The following is a 21,481-nucleotide window of genomic DNA, read 5'->3' as shown; positions in this document are numbered from 1 at the left end:
GAGAGGCCCGTAATGGATTAGGGCTTTGTGGTTAAGCCTTAGGCCCAGCCCATCAAAATTTCCTCAAAACTTTAGGGCCTCATTATTTCACAACGGCTCGACGACCGGAGTAATTATTGTTCTATTATCAGTTATATATAATTAGTAAATTTAGATTTTAGTCACACACAAAATTTTACTTTTGGAAAAAGCCAAAACTTTTTTTTTTAAAAAAAAACTTATCAACTTTCAAACCAAAAACATGCAAATATAAGGCCCCGTTCAGTATCATTTTAAGGGGTTGTTTTATTTTCGAAACAAGAATAAGGCAAAAACACGTTCGGTGACTCAAAAATAGAAAACACTGGGAATGTTTTCATCAAATGAAAACAAGTTCATGTGTACTTGTAGAAAACAAAAAAAAGTTGTTTTCATTCTCATGGTAAACGTTTTCATAAAAATAACTTACATATTATTATTTCAAATTGTACTACCAAACAAGTTTTCATTGTTTTGTTTTCTGAAGATGTTTTTTAATTAATCTACCAGACGCATTTTCATTTCCTGAAAATGAAAATTCTTTTTCTTGTTTTCATTCTCTGAAAATATTCTAAGAAAACATTCTCCGAAAACGTTACCAGACGGGCCATAAAGGATTCCTTCCAAAAATAAATTAGGGTAATTTTATCCATTTTTGCTTCGTTTAAAAATTTTCTCTCTCATTTGGTCTTTTCTAAAGTCCACTCTCTTCACATGGCATTACAAGATAAATATAATTAGCAATTGTTTTTCTTTTTTTTTCTTTTTTTCTATTGTAGGCTCATCAACCACACCTTATAGCCAACAACATCATCCGCACCTCATCCTAACGAAGCATATTTTAAAGTCTATACCAAATTAATTACAAAAATACATATTGTGTTCATCTAGCATATTATTCACCATGGAAATTAGTGAGTTTTAAATCAATTCAAATGGCCAGATACGTCGAATGGTCATACTGAAAATTGTATACTTGTATGCATCAATTGTATTTGCAAATTCGTCTCTAGATGAGAAGTGCACTTTTTATAGAGCATCATCTCAACAACATTCTCTTCAATTGCAACAAAATAACACCCTAACCAGAAGCAAGGGTTGTCTTATTTTTGGTCAAATTTGAAATGAAACATTAGTCATTTCATTTATTTTTGTGAGAAATATTTTGTGGGTTAAAATATGAACACTTTTGAATAGGTAGAACATCCACATCAGCCTCACCGCGCGGCGCACCTCATTACCTCCTAAATCTCTGTTTCTTCACATTCAAAACCCTCCTCCTACATTAGCTCGAAGTCTTCAGCTAAATTCGACGCTCTCTCTCTCTCTCTCTCTCTCTCTCTCTCTCTCTATAATGGCTGATGATAATATAGCTCCTCCTCACAGAAGGGAACCTGTCAAGTCTTCAGGTGCGTTCTTCATCGCATTACTTTAATTGCTGTAAACCCTCTCTTGGGTTGCTGAGAAAATTAGGGAAATAACTAGGAGAAGAAAAATTCTTGGACTTTATGTTTTATGCTTGTATTAGGTCTCTGTGATTTATGGGTTCGGTTTATGTAAGTCATATTTGGAATTGGGGCAGTTGAGTGGAGTGTTGGTTATGGTTTATGAGTAACCAAATAAAGAATTTTCTCGTCGTCCAAGCAGACTAGGAAGCAATTCAATGTTAAATAAGAAGACAAAGGCATTAGTTTTATTGGGGTTCTGTTCTTTAGGCGTCCTAAACCACTTAAGAATTAGATAATAGGAGACCTAACAGACAAATTTTGATGCGTTATAAATACTGTTGGAGCTGTATTGAGCTATGTTGCAAAGTGCTGATTATATGGTATATAGTTGCGAATGTTGCGGGACAGCGAAGGCGGCAGCAAGCAATTACAATAGGAAAGGAAAGAAGAGAATCGCTGGTGCGTGCGAAGCGCTTGTGCAGAGTGGGGACTAGTGGTGATCCTGATGTTCCCTCCAACAGTGAAATGATGATTGATGAAGAGCAATCGATCTTGGAGGCTCAAACTTCTTCAGCAGTGGAAGAGTTGAAGTCTGCAGTTGCATATCAGTACGTGAATCTAATTTCTGTACATGAATATTGTGGGATATAAAATGAAAAGGGTGACAACCTCCCGAGAATTTTAGAGGAATATGAGGCTCTATTTTGTGTTATGGAAATTTGGATCCACTCATTAAAACTCTATGGATGTTGGATTATGTGAGCATGATCTTCTTTGACGGTTTCTTCAAGCCCATTTAACACCATTTTGTTTAATTTGTAGGGGGAAAGGTGCATTGCAAAAGAAGGTGAGTGCCCTTCGTGAGCTCAGACGCTTACTGTCAAGATCAGAATTCCCTCCTGTTGAAGCTGCTCTTGTAGCTGGAGCAATACCTTTACTAGTGCAATGTCTTTCATTTGGCTCTCCAGATGAACAGGTCCAGCCACTCAGTTGATTTTATTGTTTCTTCTTAGTATGGGAATATTATTCTCAGCATAAAGTGCTGATAAGTAGTGCTTGTTTGGAAGTTTGCTAAGAATGAAAGAGACAGAAAGAATTTCGATTTTATTTTCTGTTAGGTTCTAGTTATACAGAAGGCTTCAGAAGTTCTGGTTAATCTTGCAATGTACTCCATTGGTTTCTTAAAACCTATAAGATACACTATGGAGTTTGTGCACTAAAGTATATCACATCTTCCGGAGCATGTTTGCAGCAATCATTTGGAATTAGTAAAGTCTTAAGGAAGAATTGAGGATATATTATGACTGTTTCAACTTTGCTTGATTTGATGCAGTTGCTTGAGGCAGCTTGGTGCCTTACAAACATAGCGGCAGGGAAACCTGAGGAAACGAAAACCTTGTTGCCTGCTTTGCCATTGCTTGTTGCTCGTCTTGGAGGTTTGTAATGGCCTTGTGCCCGAGATACCAATAAACAATTAATCTCTCCTATTTAATTTTCTTATCGTTGTTGATAGGTTATACTGAAATTTTTGGCTATGCTTGCCATCCATAGTCTGATATTTGCTTAGGTGATTGTAAGGTACCACTTAATCTTTGAAGCAGCACTTCAAAGTTGAGATCATGACATGTGATACTTAGCTCACAAGTTTAAGCTGTTTTTTATCAGATGGCTGCTTTTGATATTGCATCTATAGTTGCGCTTCTTTTGCAGAAAAGAGTTCATTGCCGGTTGCTGAGCAGTGTGCGTGGGCTTTGGGAAACGTTGCTGGTGAAGGAGAAGAGCTGAGAAATATTTTGCTTTCTCAAGGTGCCTTACCACTTCTTGCCCGAATGATGCTTCCAGACAAGGGTTCAACCATGAGAACAGCTGCTTGGGCACTCTCAAACCTAATCAAGGTTCAAAACCATTCACCTCATGAACAATTTTATAACACACATGCACATGTTCTTCACAAGTCACACTCTTTCGATTTCCAATGGCTTGTTTTCCCACTTGCCTGATTCTTATCTTCAAATTAGTGTGACATTCAGGGTCACTTGTTTCCCACCGTTAGTGTGTGTTTTTCATTTTATTTTTCACTGTATTTTTTGTTAGTTCTTAATAACGTATCACAATCACTGTGGACTTACATATTATGTGTGAGTGAGTGGATGGATGGCCAGGTGAAGTTCTAGGTGCAAAGTCTTTCAAATTTCAAGTACAACTTACAATATAATATCTGTTTGCTAAAAATGCAGGGACCCAATCCAAAGGCTGCAGCAGAGCTCATTAGAGTTGACGGGGTATTGGATGCAATTATTCTGCATTTGAGAAAAGCGTAATTTCATCACTTTATATATATTAGTTAATTCTGGTCATCATGATTTGTTGCTATTTAACTTTTGGATCACCTTCCCTGCTTATGACTAGTGTACTACTGATAAGCTCCTCTTATATTCAGAGATGATGAATTAGCAACTGAAGTAGCATGGGTGGTTGTGTATCTATCAGCCCTTTCAAATCTTGCTACCAGTATGCTAGTGAAGAGTGATGTCCTTCAACTGCTTGTGGAAAGATTGGCAACATCCAATAGTTTGCAGTTGCTTATTCCGGTAAGGTGGAATATAATTGAATAGATAAGCTCTGTTTTGACCTTCTCTTTCTTGAGATAATGGCTGTGGAGCAACTATTTGTATCATATTGTAGGTTAAATGATTTGCATTTTTAATGTTATATTTGAGTAATTGCTGTAAGAGTCCAAGTTATTCATTCGCTGCTTCTTATTTCTTATCTGTATGGCTGTACTTGTTCCGATATGCAGAAATTTTCCCCCATCCCCCCTTGCTTTGGAAATTGTGTACCATATGCAAATTGTCTATGAAGTACCCATTGTCCCTTACCCTGCCCTAACGCAGAAGAAAATTCTATGTGTTTCTTGACCTCTAAGATGCTGCCTTATTTTATCCTGGTAATAGATTATAAAAAATGGGCGCTCAAGAATCAAGGTCAATGTCTCTAATTGTTCATTGTTTTTTGTGTACTTATATCTCTCTTAATGCGGAATTGCCAAGGGAGTATAGAGAAGTATGGCATGGTTCCATTGTTGAACTCTTTACAACTATGTGCTTTTAGTTACCATGTCTCATACCTTAAGAGTTCATCTTACTGTAAGGTATGGCATCAATAATGTATGATCTACAATCTTGGGTTCATCCATTCATGAGAACATGGCATTGTATAATTTTTTTGGGTACATGGTTTTAAGATGTTTTAATATTTTCTAGTAAATGGATTGTACTGACAAATGGTTTCCATCTAGGTGCTAAGAAGTTTGGGCAATCTTATAGCTGGTGATTCACAGACAACCCATGCTGTCATTGTTCCTGGGCATGAAGTCACAGGCCAGTGAACTACCCCTGCTTCTTTGCTGGGGAATTTAATTCTGATCACATATTTATTTAAGACCTTTTTTTAATAGAAAAAATAAGACCATTCACTTATGTATAATGATGACATTTTCAGGAAACATCATAGAAGTCCTGGTGAAATGTTTGAACAGTGAGCACCGGGTCCTGAAGAAGGTATATCAGCTTGTCTTTAATGTTATGAGATGGATCTTATTATGACTCGTACTTATTCAAAGTTCAACCATTAATGTAGGAAGCAGCTTGGGTGCTATCTAATATTGCGGCTGGTTCTATAGAACACAAGCGGCTGATATATTCAAGTGCGGCGGTGCCATTGCTATTACGCCTTCTTTCCACAGCACCATTTGATATAAGAAAGGAAGTAGCATATGTACTAGGAAACCTCTGTGTTGCTCCTATTTCACCTACAGAAGGTGATGGAAAACCAAACCTGATTCTGGAGCACCTGGTTTCACTTGTTGGTAGAGGATGCCTTCCTGGTTTCATTGATTTGGTTAACTCTGCTGATACTGAAGCTGCCAGACTAGGACTGCAATTCACCGAACTGGTAAGGAGACATCTTTTTAAATTTGGAGGTGAATTATACTTTTTACTTGTTGGCAAGTTTATATAATATGGTACATCAGAAAATTGGTTGTATTAATACTGAATGGTGATTTATTGGTTACTTTTCATTTCAATGTTGTATGTCATAGTGTTGTACCGTAAATTAGTGTCTACCGCTCCCAAAGAAGTTATTGACAACTTACCCATGGTAAATGTACTTCATCTTAAAAAAAGAAGTGAATACAAATAACAATTGTTAAATTACTTGTTCATGCAGGTTTTGAGAGGGATGCCACATGGTGAGGGCCCAAAGCTTGTTGAGAAAGAGAATGGGATTGAAGCAATGGAAAGGTTTCAGTTCCACGAAAACGAAGACTTGAGAAATATGGCAAATAGTCTGGTGGATGAGTACTTTGGGGAGGACTATGGGCTTGATGAATAGGCAGAAAGTGATGATGTAATGTTGTAAGTGATGTAAAATTTTGATGATGAAGTGGTTTCTCGTTAAATGCGAGAAAAAGGAATACAAAGCTTCTTGTTTTTTCTTGTTTCAAATTTCTGTTGTCTTTTATCTTTTGATAAGAGGGATTTCAATTTTCTCCACAACTTTTCTCCCCAGTTATCCTTTGATAATTTCAACATTTTCTGCTCTCAAGTTTCAAAACAAGGATTCAATGTGTATAAGTTGGAATTATAAATGTATCATTATAATTTTCTATTGTTAATCGCCCTTGTGATCTTGAATTTGTCTTTGATGGTGCTGACCATAGACTCGTAGCCATGGTCAGTGGAGCTTCTAGAAACTGTTTATGAATTTTCACATTCCTTCAAAAAAAAAATCCCATCAAAGAATGTGAGCGAATACTTAGGACCAAGCTTCAAATGGTTATTAATCCAGTGATATTTCTCTTTCTAGTGTTCAAAGATGTTCAAAGTTTGAATTTATTTTCTCCCCTAATAAAAGAAGGAAAGAAAATTTTAAAATAGGCTAATGCAATTTCAAGTAAATATTTGGGCCAGCATGGTAATTTTACAAAGTTAAAGGATGTCCATGTAATTTACGAAAAGTAACGATTTAGTAGTAAGACGCTGGCGGAGAAGAGCGAGGGTTTAACGACTCCTCATAAACCCGCAAATTCTAACAGAGCCTTTGCTTCACTGTCGCCAACTCGCCGCCTGCTACCTACAACGAATCAAAGAGGCTAAAGCTCATGGAAGAAGGCACTTCGTTTTTGTTCGCCGGCGTCAGCTTCAACCGGAAGAAATTCGCCGTCGATTTCTCCAGATTCCAGGTCCGATTCTTCTCTTCTAGAAAACAAAAGTATTTGTATTATTATTTTCTACTCATTTGTTAATTTGAATTTTCAATTTTGATTCAGAAGAAGAAAGAGAGTGAGAAAACGATAGAAGATTTGAGCTTCCTTGAAATTGTAAAGCCTGAAGCAGAGCAGGAGGAGGAGGAAGAGGAGGAGCCCGTGGTGCCTGTTAAGAAGAGGAAGCGGAAGGCGGAGGTTTCCGGTAATTTTCGCTTTTGGTGTTGAATTTTTATGCAATTGAAGCCCTAGGATTTGTGCTTATGATTTGTATGGTTTTGTGATGAAAATAGAGCCTGTGGAGGGAATCAGTGTGTTTAAGACCTCAAAATCAGCTAAGGCAGCGAAGAAAGAGATAGAGAAACCTCTCATTGAACGCTCCGAGCAGAAAAAGAAGTTAAATAAGCAACTTGAGGTTCTTGTTCTCTCCCTCAATCTTCTTCCGGATTGCTAATTTCTTTGTGTTCTTAAATTAAAGTTCATGGTTTTTTCCTTTTCTTCATGATTCAGCGTGATTCATTATTGAGAAAGGATCATAACATTCATGTGTCCGGGAATAACATCCCTTCGCCGCTTGAGAATTTTTCGGAATTAAGCTCAAGGTATTCTTGTCTTTTTTCTTTTTCTTTTTGTAGTTTTAAGTATGCCATGCATATATTGTACCATTTTTTGAGCTCAACATCAGAGAATTCTTGTGTAGATGATTTGTTGTTGTGAATGCTGAATACCCTTTCTTGTTTTTAGTTGTTGATCTACTAACCAATATGACTGGAAATGAGAATTAGTCTTGATTATTTACAGATATGGATGTGAGTCATATTTACTTCGCAATTTGGCTGAACTTGGATTTAAAGAACCAACACCAATCCAAAGGCAGGCTATTCCAGTCCTCTTATCTGTATGGTCTCTTATTTTATGCTATCCGCTGCTGTTGTGGATTTTACTTCGTTGTTTTTTTAAAAGAAATCACCAGTTGATTATGAAGGCTTTAGTTTCAGCAGAACTTCAGCATGAGTTGACATCTGGTTTTAAAAGATGTTTTTATAATAATTATTGTCTGCACTGATAGCAGTTTTGTCATCATTTTCTATTAGGGCCGGGAATGCTTTGCTTGTGCTCCAACAGGATCTGGAAAAACCCTTGCTTTTGTTTGCCCCATGCTTATGAAACTTAAGGTATTGCTCGTGCATTCAACTGTTTCTGCAAAATGTTGATGCCTTAGTTTCTCTGATGAAAGTTTTCCATATAACCAGCATGCATCTAAGGATGGCATCCGAGCTGTTATTCTCTGCCCTACACGTGAATTAGCTGATCAGACAACCAGAGAGTGCAAAAAGATGGCAACAAGGAAATAAATTCTACATCAAGTTAATGACTAAAGAGCTTGCAAGAAATTCTGATTTTTCAAAAAGACCTTGTGATATACTCATTTCTACTCCACTTCGTTTACGGTTGGCTATCCGGAAAAAAAAGGTTGATTTAAGCAGGTGCGTTTGATGAATTTATTCTTATTTTGTTCATACAAACTCAAAGAGGCTGGTAGAAACAAGAAATCAATGTGTACAATTAATGATTTTGGTGCCAAAATGAGCAAATGAATTTGAAATGAATGACAAGACTAGTTAATCTCAAAAACCATGGATGCATTGTTTTTTTTCCTCATGAGTTTTTTATATGTTGTGCAGGGTTGAGTATCTGGTGTTGGATGAGTCTGATAAGTTATTTGAGCTTGGCTTGTTAAAGCAGATTGATTCTGTGGTCAAAGCATGTTCAAACCCTTCAATAATACGATCCTTGTTTAGTGCTACCTTACCTGATTTCGTTGAAGAGCTTGCACGCACTATAATGCATGATGCTGTTCGAGTTATCATTGGCAGGAAGTAAGTTCGACTTTATATTGTTGAAAATCTTTGAGTGGTTCCATTGACTTACATATTTCTTTGTACGTTTCATACAGAAATACTGCTTCTAAGACTATCAAGCAAAAACTGGTTTTTGCTGGAAGTGAAGAAGGGAAACTTTTAGCACTTCGTCAAAGCTTTGCAGAGGTATGCTTTTATTTGTTTGTGCTATTGAGAAAGCTTGGTTATATTCACAACCTTTTCTAAGTAGCAAATAGAGGACCTATTGATGATATGAAATACAGTTTTTTTACAAGTCCTCATTGTGTATCAAATAGTATTTTAAAGGGTACTTCGTACAATTGTGTACCTTGTGTTATTTAAATAAGGCCATTATCTGATGTAGGTCCTGCCCTGGAATACACAATTGATAATGGAGTATAAGAGAGGCAATTTTTAAAAATGCTATGGGCTCTAGTGGAATGTCCAAACTAGGAATTTTTTGCAAGATTTAGCCAAATATTAGTTACTATGCGTGCACCAATTATCTAAGTTTCCTTAGCATGCTATATATATGTAGTAGGCATATATCTTTTGTTAGTATAACACTTCCTGACTTTCAGTTGTATCAATTCAATCTGTTGACCAATTTCTTGTTATTGTTTTATCTTGTTAGTAGAGTCTGAATCCACCAGTGTTGATATTTGTACAAAGCAAGGAGCGAGCTAAGGAACTCTATGGAGAACTGTTGTTTGAGAACATAAGAGTTAGTGCCATACATTCTGATTTGTCGCAAACACAGGTAATTCTATACCATCTGTTTTCAGATGACCAGCCTTAACCCTAATATGGATTACTTATGTCGGCCCCTGTTATAATTTGCATACCATTCCACTCAACATAAGTGTATAATAAATGAAAGAAAATTATTAACTGATGGTCAAACCTGATTAAGCACTTGTTTTTCTGGCCTCATGTAAAAGGCTGGACCTAGATATCTGTGTGCCCTGGTGAGGTTTGTGTGGAATTAAGAAAGAACTTGAATTTTGACGTTGTGTTTCTTACATGTTCTTGTTGCGTTTGAATTCCAATTCCATTACTAGTACTTGGGCCCATGTAATGTTTAGTCATTTATAACTGTATATCATTAGCCCACGTTAATATACTATAGTATTTCTATATACTTGAACAGTAATTTCCATCTCCTTTATGCTAATTCTTGAATGGAATGCAGCGAGAAAATGCTGTTGATGACTTCAGAGCTGGAAAAACATGGGTTTTAATTGCCACTGATGTTATTGCTCGCGGTATGGATTTCAAAGGTGTCAACTGTGTGATTAATTATGACTTTCCAGATTCTGCTGCTGCTTACATTCACAGGATTGGTATGTCTCTCCTTTATCCCATCGAATGTAACCTATGTACATAAATTTGGGAAATGTTAAGCTTATAATGATAAATAATTTATTTTAGACAAGAAATTTATAGAAAATTAATATCATGAATACTTTCTGGAACGTATTGGGAGAAAATTTAGTTGATAATTAGTTTAAAAACCCGTATAACAAATATGATATAGGTTTTGGGGTTTGTTTGATTCGATTTTTTTTGGTTGATTATACCATCAGTACATCATTTGCAGAGTTTATTAATCAAATTGAAGCATTTCTCTTTTTTACTATTTAACTCTGAAATTTATGCATGAATATCTGTTGCCTATGTTTTGCAACTACTCTTTTATTTTAAATGATTTACGTAGTTACTTGGTCATATTACACTTTTTCCCCCACAGAAGTAGTGCTAGGCTACTTCATGTTATTGAATAAACTAGTTGATTTGGTTTTTGGGGAAATAATTTATGGGGTCATTGAATCTGAGTTTGTAATTTTCCATGAAGGTCGATGTGGAAGAGCAGGGAGGAGTGGAGAAGCTATTACTTTCTACACAGAGGCAGATATTCCATATTTACGGAATATAGCTAATGTGATGTCCGCATCAGGTTGTGAGGTTCCGTCTTGGGCCATGGCCTTGCGCAAACAGAAGTGGAAAAAGCACCGTCCCGGAAGAGAATCAATATCGACTCAACCGAAAGATGAGCAAGAATCTACCAACAAAAAAAAGAAAGATGAGCAAGAATCTACCAACAAAAAAAAGAAAAGAAAGATGAGCAAGAATAGAGCAATTGTCGGAGCTAGGGAGTTATCTTTAGTCGACAGTTCCAAAACATAGATTTCTTGTAAACCAGATTTGCATTTTTTGACTTCGAGGCAACCTTTTGTTATAGATGAATTTCATTGGCAAAACGGATGATCATATTTGTTATTGGCTATTGGAGAGTTTGGGATACTGTTACGGATGATAATGTCCATAACGATTTTTATTTACAAATTGAAGTTGCAAACAAAATTGATCCATTAAACAAAAGGGTCCACTAATAGTTGCAAACTATTAGATGCTAGTACATCCATTAAACAGTTGTAGAAGAACCAACACAAGTGAGATAGTCAACTCAACCGGGTAAAACAGTGCATGTCCTTGTGGACTTACTACACTGACGGTAATGTACTCACCTGCACACGTCGTCCCCAACCAAGCATCTTTCTGAAGTTCATAGTTTTGAGCTTTGAACTTTGGGAACCAGAAAATCTATCTTATTGATATGCTGCATTTCTCGACTGATGCAATCTTGTGTAGACTAGAACTTTCTGATGATCCTGGTATCGCTTTCCTTCGTTTTTGGAAACGCTAGATATAAGTTGACTTCAAGTTTGTTACTTGAAGCCTACGCCTGAAGTGGGTCATAACCATCATCCAGCATCTGCAACCACAACTCTTCTAGCATTGCATATATTTTACCCCTCTCAGGATGCAGATTATCTTCAACAAAAAATACATGGGTCCTATCCTTAACCTCAATCCAGCTCTGACCTGGAACTTTCCTAACATCCCTTTCTCTCATCAAGTTCCTCAATCTGGCAACTTCAACCCAACTTCCAGAAGAAGCATGGATGTTGCAAAGTAACACAAGAGCAGCAGAATTGGAGGGATCTACTTTTAGTATGTTCTCTGCAGCTCGTTTTCCAATCTCAACATTCCCACGGGTTTTGCAGGCAGCTAGTAGAGTCTTCCATACCAAAATATCCGGTTCGAATTCCATTTGCTCGATGAATGCCTCTGCTTCATGTAAGCATCCAGCACGAGCAAGTAAGTCAACCATACAAGAACAGTGCTCTCTTGTAGGTACAATTCCATGTTCGGATTCCATTGTCTTATACAATTGCCTCCCTTCTTCTACCAACCCAATATGACTGCAAGCAGTAAGGACACCCACCATTGTAACTTCATTTGGTTTTATACCCAATCCTTTCATTGTTTTAAAAAGTTCAAGAGCTTCCTCTCCATATCCAAACTGAGCATAACCCACAATCAAACTACTCCACGAGACAACATCTGGATTCTCCATAAAACCGAAGAGATTTTGGGCACTTCCAAGTGATCCACATTTTGTATACATGTCAATCAATCCATTGGTGATAGTAACATCAAGCACAGGGCCACTTTTTACAGTAAAGCAATGAATCTGATTCCCAACCTCTAGAGATGCTATATTTGCGCATGCTCCAATGACATTCTTCAAAGTAATATAATCAGGCTTAATTTCAGAACTACGCATTAACTTCAACAATCTGAAAACTTCTCCAGCCTGGTTGTGTTGCATACATGCGGTAATAATAGCATTCCACGAAACTGAATCAGTGTGGTTTCTTATATCTTCAAACACAATAAACGCATCATAGAGATTTGAGCACTTTGCATACATGGTTAACAAAGCGTTGCACACAATAACAATACCATCAAATGCCCTTTTGATAATGTAGGAGTGAACCTGCCTACCCTGATAGAGTGTTGAAGGGCTTGTGCAAGCAGAAAGTATGGAGAGAACACTAATTTCGTCAGGGACCAGTCCCTTATGCCGCATCTGAGAAAAGAACAATATTGCTTCATTAGCATCTCCACCATTGGAAAACCCAGAAATAATTGCATTCCAAGACACTAAATCAGGCCTCTCTATCTGATAAAATACTGTTCTTGCGGATTCTAAATACCCATATTTTGCATACATGTCACAAAGTGAGCATCCAGCAAAAATATCTCTCCCCAAACCAAATTTTATGCACATCCCATGCATCTGCTTTCCATATTCTGGTTGAAGAAGGCTGCTACACGCACTGAAAGCACTTCCAAATATAAACTCGTTTGGCTGGTAAGCACCCTCACATAGCATCTCTTTGAAATGACCCAAAGATTCTTTGTCATAACCAAGTTGGGAAAACCCAGCAATCATTGAGCCCCAAGAAATTAAGTCCTTTCTTTGAACATGAGAAAATACATCAAAGGCATCTGCAATTAGACCAAACTTTGTGTACATTGAAGTAAGGGCATTCTGTGCAATAGGGTGAGAACCAGTTTCAGATTTAAGAACATGAGCATGCACTTGTCTCCCCAACCATGCATTGCCCATACCAGAGCAAGCTTTTATTATGCTTCCAAACGTGAAGTGGTCAGGCCTGCAACCTGATCTCAGCATTTCAAAATACAATTCAATGGCTTTATCCCCTTGCTTATTCTGTGAGTGCCCAGAAATAAGTGAAGTCCAAGAAACCACATTTCTCTCGGGCATTGCATCGAAAACCTTTCCTGCATCCTTGACTGACCCGCATTTTCCATACATGTTAAGAATGTGATTGTAAAGAATAATGTCTGGCTCACATTTGGATGCCAAAATATGATCATGGATTTTCCTACCATGGTCAAGAGACCTTAGAAATGAGCAAGCAGAAACCAAATCGGCATAAGTACTGGGAAATATTTGGAAATTGGTGTTCCCTTCCAAAAATTCAAATGCTTGAAGAGCTTCTTTGTAAAGCTTTTGCCTGCACAGGGAGCTTATGTAGTCATTGCTACACTGTTGGTTCTTGAACTTTGGTAAAAGAGTCGAAGGTAGACTTGGCTGACTATAATGGAATATCAACGGCAGTGGGGCTTTGAATCTTTTCATCATGGTCAAAGGAGGACAAAGATTTTCTGTCTGTTTTTAGCTCTGATAAAAATAACAGGTTCACTCTCCGTACACCCAAATTTAATCAGAAACTGAAACACATATAAAAAAAATGAACCATACAAGCTCAACTCAGCAGACCCACTCAGTAAGCGCTAATTAATGGTTTCTTCAGATGTCAGGAATGTGTGGTAGAATTTTTATCAGCAAACCCATAACAATGACATAGGTCCATAATCAAAAAAACATCATTAACATCTTGTCTCTCAAATGAGTGACCAATTGAGCTTGGACTTTCAATTAATCCATCATTAACAGGGTCCTAATCCTCCTAAAATTCTTGATGTTATGAAGTGAAATATTCTTCTGTCTTGCAAAATTCTTACGACTCATTAACACCACGTTTTACTTTGGATGTTATGTCATATGTGAGTCTTTGACATCTGTCCCTTGTCCTTATCAACCTTGTGACTCCTGATCATCATCGGATTAATATCATTATTATTTTCCGTGAACATTTTTCTGTCATACCAAATAGAAACCAGTATAATAAAGAAAAATCAAATTTATTCCCATTGTTTAAAATGATATCCATAATCCAATGTTTAAAAACACCTTAATCAGTTTTGTTTACTAGTTCCCTGTGGCTTGGAACCACACGTTTGAATTTCATCAACTTAATTAACATTTCCCATAATCCAAAAGCATACAGCTCAAATTCTGAAGTACCACATGATGGATCAGATAATTTAATCTTGCAGACTTTCATAGTCACTTTGATCCCTTTTTATTTCATCACTTTCTATTTCTTTTTATTTCTTTCTTCTTTATGGTATTGGTAGGTTCCAAATTACAAAACAAATCCCAAAACAAGAGCAATCGGTTGAATTTTGATACCAATTAGTTGATAGGTAACATCCCAACAACTATTTGGTGCAGAGACAGCAACTCAAGCCCTCACTTCTATTTCTCTCCAACTTTCTTTTACTTGAAGCGACAACAACATGAAGCAAATTCCTCAAAAACAAAAACAATGCACTTTGTGTTTGCCAGTACCAATCATAAGGAAGTTAGGTCTTTGTTATTTATTTCTAATAAATAAACCCCTTTTCTGTAGAAACCAACCTGATCAAATGTTCAAATATAAATTCCCACCTCATATATATTTTACTGATATACTAATTTCTATATAGCTTATGACCAAAACCCACCAAAATTCAGTAACCATTGTACCAAATTTAATAGCTTTAAGCCTTGAAAACCAGCTGGTCTGGTTTAAGCTTTGAAGAAATGGGGATCACAGAAAGATCAAAGAAGAGGGTCCAGCTATGGAAGAAAGCTGTGGTCCATTTTGCTTTGTGTTTTGTCATGGGGTTCTTCACAGGATTTGCTCCAACGGGTAAGGCTTCGATTTTCGCTAGACCTGCTGTGATCTCCTCAAATATATCAGACCACCTATCGCCGCGGCCAGTAGAATCGCCGCAACAAGTAGCAGCAGATGTTAACAGAAGTTTGATAGCAGAGACACCAATTGTGGCAATGACAGCTGCCCCTGCAAGGCATAAAGAGCACACCGAAAACTCGAGATTCAGATCACAGAAAGAAGAAGAACAACAAGAAGAGAAAGAACCCAAGTTGACACCAAGAAGGTTCATAATCATTGTGACTCCAACAAGCACAAAAAACAAATTTAAAAGTGTGCTTTTGAGAAGATTGGCTAACACTATAAGATTGGTTCCTCAGCCATTGTTGTGGATTGTGGTGGAAGCAAAAACAGAATCAAATGGAGTGTCTGAAGCTCTCAGGAAAACAGGGATTATGTATAGGCATTTGGTTTTCAAGGAGAATTTCACAGACACAGAGGCGGAAATGGATCATCAGAGGAACATTGCACTAAAGCACATTGAGCAGCACAAACTTAGTGGGATTGTTCACTTTGCTGGCCTTTCTAATGTCTATGATCTTGGCTTTTTCGACCAGCTCAGAGAAATTGAGTACGTAAATTCTTAATTCCTTCTTTTTTTCTTTTCGTTCAATTAAAATTCTTTAGCTATGAATTTTTCTTAGCTTTATGATCTTACATTCTTTTTTTTTCTTGGACGTAAGAACGTATGGTTCTATGGCTGGAGAGATGGAGGTTTCAAAGTTTTGAGTAGCTTTTAAGAGAAAAAAAAATGTTTGGGTATGCTTGCCGGAAAAGGGAAAAAAAGTATCCCTATGGACTAACAAGTTGTGATTTGTTAAGTTTTTTGGGACTTTACCAATATACTATGACGCATGTCTAGTTTTCTTATAGTGGGATCTATATATTAACGGTTGACAATTATTCATGTGCATGTCGGACGACTAACTATACTAAGACATATTGCTAAGGAAGGACAATTTGTCTAATCATTTGATTCTGACTCAACTATATAATTCTCTAGTTTATTAGTTAAGCAAAATGGAAAGATTAACTACATGATTGGTATTAAAAAAATCTTTGATGCAATGGTGAGGTAATAGAAGCTTATTGAAAGAAAGAATCTTTGGGTTATTAAACAATGCTTCGTTTGTACATTTGTAGGGTTTTTGGGACATGGCCCATGGCACTACTTGCAGCAAACAGAGAGAAAGTGATCATTGAAGGACCTGTGTGTGATTCTTCACAAGTCATAGGATGGCATCTGAAGAAAATGAACAACCAAACAGATCCAAGACCTCCCATTCACATTTCAAGTTTTGCATTCAATAGTTCAATTCTTTGGGACCCTGAGAGATGGGGTCGCACTTCATCGCTTCAAAGCTCCTCTCAGGTATTCATTCCATCTAAATTTTTATAAGTTTAACAAGTCCATGCATGAGGTTGAATGTCGCATTATCTCGTAGAGTAGTTTTCTATGGTTTCAAATTAGAATCGCTATTTATATGGAATCGTGCATGCATATAAATAGTATCTTAATTTACAATCTGATAATATAACATGTCTTATAACCGTCGATGTGTTTTCTTATCTTATCTTGTAAAAAGGGGAACTTTTTGACATTTTGTACCTACCCACGCAAACATGTATCATATACTTATGTTTTTGAAAGTCATTATCATAAAGGAAATATGTCATTAATATGGTGGAGCTGGGTCCTGTCCTGTCACACCAACCTGTTAGAATATTTCTTCCCTTTGAATAAATAAAATGGTTCAGTAGAGGTTTGGCAAACCTCCAACCTTTTTTGAACCATTATTTTACCAAGACTTGGATGAAATGTTACGAAAGCTTACTCTTCAATTAATTAATCATGCTTAAAGCAAAGTACAAAAGATTATAAGAACGAATAAGATATCTAAACCAGTCGTATCTATAAGCATATATTATTGACCAAATTAATTTATTTATTTTTATTATTTGTTTTTATAGAATAAAATAAAAAACATTGTGAGCTCATGTTCATTTGATTGCTGTTTTCCAAACAGAATTCAATCAAATTTGTGAAAGAAGTGGTTCTTGAAGATGAGACAAAACTGAAGGGAATCCCACCAGAAGACTGTTCCAAGATCATGCTTTGGTCTCTTCGTTTTCATGCTGCTGGAGGAGCCACAACCACCAAACACCAAATCAATCAATGAAAAAGGCAAGTTTTAGTCGGTGGGAAAATTACCAAAAAAAAAAAGAAAAGAAAAGAAAATACTCGATCATTTTGTTTTTCTTTGTCGTGTAATTGTTATAATTTTATTCATTCTCTTCTTTAGTTTTGTAATAGGTTTTTACACCTCCAGTACTTTCTTGTTACCAAAAAATATAGCTTAAAACCATTGAATCCATGTTATACGAGTTACCTTTGTTCCAATTTATAGCTACCTGTCAACTTGGATATTCTTTTATTTTATTCTTTTGGTTATATAAAATATCCTCTCTTCCCAAACATGGGTTATACCTGTTGGTTAAAACAGTGTATTTGCTCCTTATTTAGTTTGATTTCCTAAGAAATCATTTATATTTGTATGTCTTTGATTTGAAAGTTGAGAGGTTTTTCTGTCTTTTTTGAAAAAGCTTTGGTTTTTTCCAAAAGTGAAAGTTTTTTTATGGCTAAAACCTAAATTTACTTTTAGTTTTAGGGATATCGCCCTTGTCTCAATCACAATATGAAAAATCGATATTTTCGCCAATATTTCAGCGAAAATATCATTTTTTTGGGGCAGCGATATTTTGGCACCCTTCCATATATATATCGTCAATTTATCGATAATTTCGCCGATATTTCGGCTATTATATTTTCGTTCAATTGGCAGTGCAAATGGTCAATATATCGTGATATTATCGATAATATCGCGATATGAACTTTCAAAAATTAATTTGCTAAAACCCACTCATGCTCGCGTGCAACCTCCAGAACCAAAGCCTCACGACAACATCTATAGATGAAAGCAGTAAAAGTACCTTGCTGGGATTATTTCCCATCACTGGGTTACTGTGGTTGCCATTGGAGGAGTCCTGGTTGCCGTAGTCCTCGTACGAGCAGAGAATGTCGTCAGACGCGAAATCGAAGCCCTGTGTGCTTGGGTTGTCCCCACCCGATGATCTAGATGCCATGTTGGGAGTGATCGGAATTCGAAAGTGTAGAGAGAAAATTAGGGTTTTCCAGAGAGAGAAAATCGAGGTGAAGAAGATAGAGAGATGCAGGGAATTATAAAGAGAGAGAAAGAGAGAGAGTTTGATTTTTGGTTTTGGGTTTGCCTGCAAAAGCAAGTTTCGTAATAATAAAATGGGAACATGAATTTTTTAATTTATTTTGCATAAAAATAAGAAACACGAGGAAGATAGTGCTGGAGTTTGTGGTAAGATAAGGATGAGGCTCACCAACCATGCTTTTTGATTTTGCAGATATAGGCTTGTATAAAAGTTCACTTTTCAACTTCTCTAATTTCTCCCAATGTTTCCTTTTATTTCCATAAAATACCCAAATCTCAAAGTGTTATATCACAATTAGGGGTGGTTACGGTTCGGTAACCGCGAATTTTTACTCAAACCGCAAACCGACCGACTATTTGCGGGTTGGTGATTTTGAAACCGCAAACCGATCGCGTTTTGCGGTTTACTCGATTATGTAAATTGCAAAATGCGATCATAATCAGATTTAAAACCGCAAGTTCTCAAGCATTCACAAAAATATAAATTCACAACCTAAATAAATAAATACACAACCTCAATTTCTCAAACATATATAAATTCACAATCTCCTCAACTTCTCAAGCATTCACAACCTAAGAAAATTAAAGTTACAATTCCAAGCATTCCAATTAAGGTTAAACTTCTCAAGCATTCCAATTTCAAATTCTTTAAAGTTACAAACCAAAAGGAAAATGTAAAGCAAAATGAATTAAAATTACAACCAAAAAGAAAAATCCAATTCAAAGTTAATTAAAGTTACAAACTAAAAGGAAAATGCAATGCACCAATGTTACATACTAAAGTTACAAACTTAAGTATTGGTGGTGAGTTGATTTGAAGAACCCAGTTGTGTAGTTTGAGCACCAATATTATTTACAAATAAAACAACATAGTTTAGTACATGTTATTATAAGAAGATTAGCATAAATAAACTAATTACTTACAAGTTGTCATATGTTCTATTTCCTTATAGAATTCAACTTCATCATCCGTGCGGCTATACTTTGCAGTTTGCGGTAACCGCAAGTTTTGAAAATTAAATACCGCAACCGCAACTGCAAATAAGGTTCGGTTCTTAATACCACAAATGCGGTTCGGTTTACTATGATTGCGGTTTCATTGCAATAAATTATCGGTTGGTTTTTGCGATTTTTCTGTTTAAAATGCCACCCCTAATCACAATACATTGACTTTGTTCTTCTCTTTTCTCTTTTTTAATGAATTAATTACACTTTTGGTTACTAGAGTTTGGCTCAAAATCATATTTGGTCACAATGATTTAAATTCTCAATTTCGTCACCATAATTGCAGTAGTTAATAAATTCAGTATAAAGCCTCAATTTCGTCAATTTATTTAATTAAAAAATATTTGATATTAAGTTAAAAATAATTAACCTCCATATAAAATTAACAAACTATTATGGCTCAATCTATAACAAAGTCAGAGATGATAGCTCTAGTAATGGCTAGTGAAAGCAAGTTGGTTGAAAAACTTACGATATCGATAAATTACTATGGGGTGTTTAATTCTCTTCATTAATTACTTCATATTTTTTAAGTCACAGAGTTTGTCGGCTCGCAATATAATCAACTTAAATCACTCAAACCCACTATGCAATGCATTTTCTTCCAATTTTTTGTGTCAAAATAATAGATAATTAACTAAATAAACTTCTTCTAAAGTTTCATTAAAAATTTCCATGGTTTTTATCCAATTTTTATCGATATCGATATTTTCCCGATATTTCCATCGATATTTCTATGTTTTTGAACCACCAATATTTCCGAAACTATCGATATTTAAGACCTTGGTCTCAATAACAACAAAATCCATTCTTTCTTTTTGTGTATTGTTTTTTTAAAAGATATTTCCTTTTTTGCTCGTGACTGTGGGTTGTAAAGAAGTAAAGGCTTGGCCCAACCCAGCGGAATAGACATTCATTTACACCCCAAAGTTGTCTCTGGACATCCAATATGAAAAATTAATTAATTACGGCAAAAGCATTTACAAATTCAGTAGAAAAAGTGAACAAATAAGAAACAATGAAGAGAAAAATGGGGAGGAGGAGGCAGCGGCCAACACTCCTCCCATTGGCTTGGGAGAGAGAAAGACCCTTAAGCCATTGCTTTTTGCATTATGGAGTATATTGTTGGATCTCAAAATTAATTATAGTGTAATCGGAACCAACTCAACTTTATCAATAATTCACATTATTAAGCCACCAAACCAACTCAACTTTTAATTAAAAAACAATGCAGGAATCAGATTCCAAAAATCACCAAAAAATAAAGTTATTAGAGAAAGAAAAAATACCAACATTTATCTTTACTTCCGTGACAAGAGTTCGTCTTTCTTCTTTAATTTCTTTCAAGTTTATGCTTCCTTTAAAAGAGCAACCGAAAATACAGTTTTAGTTTTCATGCTTAACTACATTTTGCGTTTCAAATTCAATCAACATGCAAGGCATTTGAAATGATCCTTAACGCGTTATGCAGCATGATGAACATGTTGGGTTGCTAACAAACATGTCACTTTCTAAGTCGGATTAATTATTTCAAAGCAAATGGGGGTCCACTCCTCAACCAGCTTGAATACTAATTTAATTGATTAGTTGTGAGTTTTAAAATGCAAACCACACAATCGGACACTCTTATTTGGCCTTTCTAGTAGTAATAACACAACGGAGGAAGGAAGCTTCCATTTCCTAAGGAGGCCAACAATACATATTTATTTCCTGGAAGGCCAACAATATAGATATTTCAATATTTTTCCAACAGTTACAGAAGTTCAATATAAATTTTACACACAATGTTAGAGTTGAGAGGATCACGGCCATTTCGGGTCAAAAGTGTGACTCCGCCCTTAAGTATATATGTTCATTTTTTCTGGTAACTAAAATTGATGGAAATCATAACTAGATGAAATTAAACACATTCAGCATTCTCCTTTGCATGTAACATGTTTAATTAGCTCAAATTAATGTCTATTTTTTACTATAACAAGTGGTCTAAACGAGTATTTATCTCTTAGTGACATGGTGAATGTTCGATTTCCACCCTCCCCTCGCATGAATTTCATTTTTCTTCTAAATTTGTTAATTAATTGTGTAAATAATTATGCTTTTTGCTAATCATTCATCAAGCCTAAAAGATTCTCAAAATTATTTACCCAAAAAAACAAAAAAAACAGATTTACAAATTTGC

General features: G+C 35.9%; 4 protein-coding genes and 1 long non-coding RNA gene across 5 annotated transcripts; 3 read left to right on the top strand and 2 right to left on the bottom strand.

The window, feature by feature from the left end:
* Positions 1-1,242: 1,242 nt before the first annotated feature.
* Positions 1,243-6,144, top strand: LOC103337903 (importin subunit alpha-9). Its single transcript, XM_008241077.3, has 11 exons — positions 1,243-1,427; positions 1,855-2,074; positions 2,289-2,442; positions 2,800-2,902; positions 3,177-3,361; positions 3,704-3,783; positions 3,907-4,057; positions 4,765-4,846; positions 4,968-5,026; positions 5,106-5,420; positions 5,697-6,144. The coding sequence occupies exons 1-11, from the start codon at positions 1,373-1,375 to the stop codon at positions 5,859-5,861; spliced, it is 1,569 nt and encodes a 522-aa protein (XP_008239299.2). The 5' UTR covers positions 1,243-1,372; the 3' UTR covers positions 5,862-6,144.
* A 375-nt stretch (positions 6,145-6,519) lies between these two features.
* On the top strand, positions 6,520-10,997 carry LOC103337914 (P-loop containing nucleoside triphosphate hydrolases superfamily protein). The gene is given in 13 exon segments (XM_008241085.3): positions 6,520-6,711; positions 6,799-6,937; positions 7,026-7,147; positions 7,243-7,334; positions 7,534-7,630; positions 7,827-7,907; positions 7,986-8,075; positions 8,077-8,219; positions 8,418-8,612; positions 8,690-8,780; positions 9,253-9,375; positions 9,808-9,958; positions 10,471-10,997. Coding segments are annotated over 13 exon segments (1,737 nt in total). The 5' UTR covers positions 6,520-6,630; the 3' UTR covers positions 10,803-10,997.
* Positions 10,998-11,212: 215 nt separating this feature from the next.
* On the bottom strand, positions 11,213-13,770 carry LOC103338061 (Tetratricopeptide repeat (TPR)-like superfamily protein). The gene has a single exon (XM_008241247.3). It carries the CDS (start codon positions 13,633-13,635, stop codon positions 11,356-11,358), a length of 2,280 nt encoding a protein of 759 aa, XP_008239469.3. The 5' UTR covers positions 13,636-13,770; the 3' UTR covers positions 11,213-11,355.
* Positions 13,771-14,699: 929 nt separating this feature from the next.
* Positions 14,700-17,460, top strand: IRX9 (Nucleotide-diphospho-sugar transferases superfamily protein). Its single transcript, XM_008241096.3, has 3 exons — positions 14,700-15,626; positions 16,199-16,427; positions 17,083-17,460. Exons 1-3 carry the CDS (start codon positions 14,923-14,925, stop codon positions 17,233-17,235), a joined length of 1,086 nt encoding a protein of 361 aa, XP_008239318.2. The 5' UTR covers positions 14,700-14,922; the 3' UTR covers positions 17,236-17,460.
* LOC148921039 (uncharacterized) lies at positions 16,981-18,475 on the bottom strand. The gene is made up of 2 exons (XR_016122158.1): positions 18,047-18,475; positions 16,981-17,194 (listed from the first exon to the last, which is right to left on the bottom strand). It is a non-coding gene; the product is annotated as an uncharacterized LOC148921039 (long non-coding RNA).
* Positions 18,476-21,481: the final 3,006 nt, after the last annotated feature.

This window comes from Prunus mume, linkage group LG1, assembly GCF_029339155.1.
Source record: "Prunus mume cultivar Tortuosa linkage group LG1, ASM2933915v1, whole genome shotgun sequence".
Lineage (NCBI taxonomy): Eukaryota > Viridiplantae > Streptophyta > Magnoliopsida > Rosales > Rosaceae > Prunus > Prunus mume.
Note: the sequence above shows the minus strand (reverse complement) of the source record. Positions and strands in the feature narration are given on the sequence as shown.